This window comes from Narcine bancroftii, chromosome 14, assembly GCF_036971445.1.
Source record: "Narcine bancroftii isolate sNarBan1 chromosome 14, sNarBan1.hap1, whole genome shotgun sequence".
Classification (NCBI taxonomy): domain Eukaryota; kingdom Metazoa; phylum Chordata; class Chondrichthyes; order Torpediniformes; family Narcinidae; genus Narcine; species Narcine bancroftii.
Genome location: NC_091482.1, coordinates 35,823,272 through 35,829,271, shown reverse-complemented (window position 1 = coordinate 35,829,271; position 6,000 = coordinate 35,823,272). Strand labels below are relative to the sequence as shown.

At 38.3% G+C, this 6,000-nt stretch overlaps 1 protein-coding gene across 1 annotated transcript in view; it reads right to left on the bottom strand.

The window, feature by feature from the left end:
* Positions 1-5,449: 5,449 nt before the first annotated feature.
* LOC138750010 (ion channel TACAN-like) overlaps positions 5,450-6,000 on the bottom strand; it is a 41,135-nt gene continuing 40,584 nt past the window's right edge. Inside the window, exon 12 of the mRNA XM_069912161.1 lies at positions 5,450-5,579. Coding sequence (XP_069768262.1) covers positions 5,463-5,579 — 117 coding nt within the window. The 3' untranslated portion in view covers positions 5,450-5,462. The remainder of the gene's footprint in view (positions 5,580-6,000) is intronic.

Genomic DNA, 6,000 nt, shown 5'->3' with positions numbered 1-6,000 from the left:
AGGCAGCCTCAACCACTTCCCTGGTTAGAGAATTCCAAACATTCATTACTCTCTGGGAAAAACTATTTTTCCTCATCTTTGTCCTAAATCTACTCCCCCAAATCTTGAGACTGTGTCCTCTCGTTTTAGTTTCCCCGGCCAGCTCAAAAAACCTTCCTACATCTATCCTATCCATACCCTTCATAATCCTATATGTTTCTACAAGATGTCCTCTCATTCTTCTGAACTCGAGCGAATACAATCCTAGATTATTTAATCTTTCATCATAAGTCAACTCCTTCATCCCAGGGATCGACCTAGTAAACCTCCTCTGGACCATCTCCAAAGCCAGTATATCCTTCCTCAAATAAGGAGACCAGAACTGGACACAGTACTCCAGGTGCGGTCTCACCAGTACCTTATACCGTTGCAACATTACCTCCCTATTCCTGAATTCAATTCTTCTAGCGAAGGCCAACATTCCATTTGCTTTCTATAAACCTGTTGCACCTGCAACCTAACTTTTTGCCATTCATGAACAAGCACTCTCAAGTCCCTCTGCACAACAGCATGCTGTAGTTTTTCACCCTTTAAATAATATTCAGCTCTTTTATTTTTCTTGCCAAAGTGGATAACCTCACACTTACTAACATTGTACTGCATCTGCCAGACCTTTGCCCATTCATCCAGCTTAACTATATCCCTCTGCAGACTCTCCACATCCTCATTACAATTTGCTCTTCCACTCAATTTGGTGTCATCCGCAAACTTGGCTACACCACATTTTGTCCCCTCTTCCAAGTCATCAATGTAAATGATGAACAGTTGTGGGCCTCACACTGACCCCTGCGGCACCCCACTTACCACTCTCTGCCAACCTGAAAAACTCCCATTTATCCCGACTCTGCCTCCTGTCAGACAACTAATTTTCAATCCAGACCAATATACTTCCCCGAACTCCACTTTCCTTTAACTTACTGATAAGTCTCTTGTGCGGCACCTTATCAAACTGGAGTGGGAATTTTTATTCAAGGTACTGGAGAAGGCAGGGCTGGGAACAATTTTTCAAAACTGAATTAGGGCACGCAAGGCAAAAGTTGTAACCAATGGGCAGGTCTTTCCAGCCTTCCCACTTACCAGATCTAGTAGGCAAGGGTGCTCATTCTCACCGGCTCTCTTTGTGCTGGCTATGGAACCATTGGCAGAAGCCATTCGGCAGGATCCTGACATCAAAGGTCATAGAGTCAGCCAGGAGGAACACAATTTTGTTCGCTGACGACATACTGATATATTTGACAGACCCTGCAACTTCCTTGCCTAGGCTGCATGAAGTACTAGAGGACTATGGAGAACTTTCTGGGTATAAGATCAACTGGGATAAGAGCGAGGTGATGCCACTCACTGAGGGTAATTATAGTCAATTTAAAGGAATTAGTAGTTTAAAGTGGCCACAGAAGGGGATCAAATACCAAGGAGTTAATATTGATAGTGACTTGAATAATTTATATGTTAAATTATGCTCCCTTGCTGGGAAGAGTCGAAGAGGACTTAAAGAGGTGGATGCCCCTGCCTATCACACTGGTGGGCAGGGTCAACTACATAAAAATGAATGTGTCACCAAGATTCCAATATCTTTTCCAATCATTGCCTGTGCCGTTGCCCCAGGATTTCTTCAAACAGTTATCACATATGGTTAGGACGTTTCTTTGGAATGGTAAGGTACCGAGAGTCCTGATGGAAAAATTAACATGGAACTACAGTCTAGGCGGATTGAGATTGCCGGACTTCAAAAAATATTATTAGGCGGCTCAGTCGAGATACATCGCCTCCCATTTTCAGGGAGGAGATGTACCATCCTGGGCACAAATTGTTCTGCACCTGGTGGGTGAGAAGATAGCAGAGGATTTTATTTATAAATGGGACATTAAATTGTTGACAGGGAAGAAGAGCAGCCCCATATTAAAACAAGTGATTTGTATCAGGGCCAAAATCAACCAGTATTTGGATATTAAAGTGGGGTTGTCCCCAAAAAATGCCCTAAAAATGCTCCGAATAAATTAATACCACTGACAGTGGGTAACAAGATTCTGGGCATCTGGCTCCATAAGGGAGTCAGGTGTATAGAGGACTGTTACGAGCAAGGGCAATTAATGTCATTTGAACAGCTTAAAATAAATATCAAAACATTGCACTGCTGTCTTCAAATAAGGTCTTTTCGACGGGACGTATAGGTCCAGGTATGGTCCTACCTTGTTGCAGTAGTATCGAGGACCTAATTCGAAGGGAGATCGGCAAGAAATTTATTTCAGCAATGTATTACCTGTTCCAGTCAGGGGGACCCAAACTGGGCCTTCATAGGTCAAGAGAGAAAGATGGGAGTTGGACTTGGGTATTACAATTGATGAGAGGTGCTGGTCCGACCTGTGCCAGGAAAGTATGACCATGGTCGTTAATGCAAGGTACAGGCTGGTCCGATATAACTTTTTGCACCAGTTGTACATAATGCCACAGAAAATCCATAGATCAAAGCCAGAACTCGTGGACAACTGCTTCAGGCATGGTGTTGCAGCCAGGACATTTGTATATGCCACCTGGTCGTGTGCCAAGGTGAGGCCTTTTTGGCAAAGTCCTGGAAAAAATGATTGGTAAACAGTTGTCTTAGGACACAGAAATGTTCCTGCTGGGGAATATAATGGACATAAAGCTTACAATGAAGCTGTCCAAATTTCAAATCCAATTTGTGTTAATTGCATTGGCAGTGGCCAGGAAGTGCATTGTGATAACCTGGAAGTCCAACTCTATTCTTAGTATTGAGCGATGGAACAAGGAAATGCAAAGTTGCGTTCCCCTGGAGAAAATAATCTACAAACTGAGAAACAAATATAGCACCTTTTGGAAGATTTGACAGCCATACATGCACTACATAGGTCCATGGAAGTGATTATTCTACTGTTCCCTGCTGTGGCTCCCTCTCTCCCACACTGATCCCGATCAAGGAAAGTCAAGAATGACCCAGAAGTCGTCCGTTGAGCCGTGATAGTTCCTGTTTCTTTTCTCGTTTCTTTTTATTATTTATATTCCTGTTTCACTTCCTTAATGTTAGTGTTTGTTATTGTTATCAACATTGTAGTATGAACAAATTGTTTCGTTTTATAGGTGGGGGAGGAGGGTGGGCAATGATGCAGGCTTGAATATATAGTCATAGAGAAAAGGAATATATGTATATGTATAGGAGATTGTGAACTGCCATCGTTGGCAGGTCGAGGTATATGACTACAAGCCTGTATGAAAAACTATAAATAAAATATTCAAAAAAAGATGAATTTGTTTCCATGAATAGAGTATCTTTTTCAGTCTATTTCTTGTTTTTTTTTAACCAAAATCTCTTTTTAAAGAATTAAATGCGGCTGTTCGTTTATTTTTGTGGAAGAATAAATTACCTAGAGTTTCACTGCAAAAATTGACTTGGAAATATGCATTGGGAGTTCTTCAGTTACCTAATTTTGAAAATTATTACAAGGTAGCACAAATGAAATTCATTAATCAAATATTTAGATAGGGAGCAAATTCCTATATGGGCTAGAGTAGAATTAACTCAACTTTCAGAAAGTGATGTAAATTCTTTTATTTATAAGTGGAGACCAAGCTTTTTAAAGTCCTATAACATTCCTGTGTTAGACATTTAATTGTCATTTGGTATAAGAGAGATTGTATAATTGGAGCAAAGGGTAAAATTACTGGTCGGACTCCTATAAATAGGATTATACCATTTTCAATGGATAGTTGTTATTTAAAGAAATGGGATTCAAAAGCTATTCGAAGGGTAGATTATTTTTTTGAGAAAGGAGTTTTTCTTTCTTTTACTCAATTAAAAGAAAAAATTCATACTTCACCGAATTCAATATTTGCTTATTATCAAATATGAGCTCTTTTAAAAGGAAATGTTGGACAAGAAATTAAACTTCCTAATTTGTCCAAATTTGAAAAATTAATTACAGAAACTATGAAAAAAGGATTTATAACAGAAATGTACAGTTTGTTGCAAGAGAAGATGAATAAACTTGGTGTTTTTAGAATAAAAAGTAAATGAGAGAAAGAGTTACAACTTACTATATTGGAGGAGGATTGGTTAAAGATATGTGAAAATGCGGTAACTAAATCGATTAATGTAAGGTATAATTTAGTTAATAATAATTTTGTACATCAGTTATATTTGACACCGGAGAAGCTGAAAAGATATGGTTTTAGGGACTCAGATTTATGTTTCCGGTGTGGAGGACAAAAAGGGACTTTTTTTTTTTTTTTTTTTTTTTTTTTACACTCGGTTTGGTTATGTGAAAAGGTGAAAAATTTTTGGTTAAGTTAGACAATTTTTAGAACGTTTATATAATATTCAGTTTTTACATGATCCTATATTATTTTTATTAGGATTTATGATGGATTTAAGGGGATTGAAATTGGATAACTTTCACATCGCTCTTAATCATTTAACTCTAGCTGTTGCAAGAAAATGTATAGCAGTAACATGGAAAGACGATGTAGAGATTAGTATTCAAAGATAGCATAACGAATTGAAATCTTGTATCTATTTAGAAAAAATAACGTAGACTACATAATAATTATTCATTTTTTACTAAAATGTGGGATCCATATTTAAAATATATGGGTCTTAGTATATGTTAATTAAGATATTTTAATATTTTTAAAATTATTCTTTATATATGTTATGTTGAGGCATTTTTAGACTTTGTATAAAGGCTCCATTAGCTTGTAGAAGTAGGGGTAGTTTGGGGTTGTTTATTAATTTACTAATTTAAGACTTATGTATTTTACTAATGTATTTTTGTTACAGGGATTTTTAAAATTGTTTTATTGTATTATCTTTTAAAAATATTATAAAGTTTTCCAAAAAAGAGGGGAGGGCAATCCAAGCCAACCTTCTGCAAGAGATTAGACAATAAGGGGCATGGCCACAGATGTGAACAATATTTAAATAATTTAGACAAACTCTCTCCAAATAAACTTAGTTTTCAAACAAATACAATAAACTTATTGTAGTGGCAACACCACTAATCAACTCAAAAGGCCCCGCCCTTGCTGGCTTCAAGGAGCATATGGACCTGTAAAAATCTAAGCTGTACTGGACATGGAATGACTGAAAATAATCCAGCCATTTCCCCGTCCATCTAACTTATCCATCTGTAGCAGAAACACTAGGCTGCATTTCTGACACACTCTCAAGTGGGCCGGTGTAATTTTTGTGATTATTTAAACAAGTCAGTTATGAAACTCCACCTGTATATGTGCACACACTCGTTGATCTGTAGTGCATTTTTTTGATGTGCTTAGAATGGTTAACTGACTTAAATATATTTAATGAGGCAGGTTAGAATGGAAGAGGAAAAGCTACACCAACATACTGTATTTAAACTATTGCCTCACCAGTGGGCGACAATAACCAGACCAGTCCTTTCTCTAATCTCTCACAATTGTTTATTGGTCTTCTCCTCCCTCCGCTTCTGCTTTTGGTAGATGACACGAACTGTTGTAAGGAAATTTCCAAGGAAGAGGACGAGAAATGTGATGCCACACATAGAAACCTGCATCAGAGAGGGAGGAATGTAGTTAGCAGAGGAACGGGTAGCGAAGGGCTTTAAAAATACTTGCACTCAGGCTCTTGAAGGCAAAAGCAGTTCTTCAACCACGGTCTGTTTGCGGCTAATTCAAGATTCATCTCTGTTCATCATTCTGCACAAAGGCTCAAGTTACCCCTCTGGCTGGAATTAGAGGTTGGGAAGACTGAATGGTGGAATGGAGAACAAAGTAACAAGATCACAGCAGGCCAGAATGGACATGGTTCATCTTCCCTCCACTGGCATCCAAGCTAGAACGTCGGAAAGTAAATGTCCCAAGACCCTACCAGGTCTGTCGTCTTACTAGCTATCGGAGTTAAATAAATGCACTTGCAAATAATAGGATATCTGGAAGAGTACGACATCATGTAACAGCATTGAATTGTCA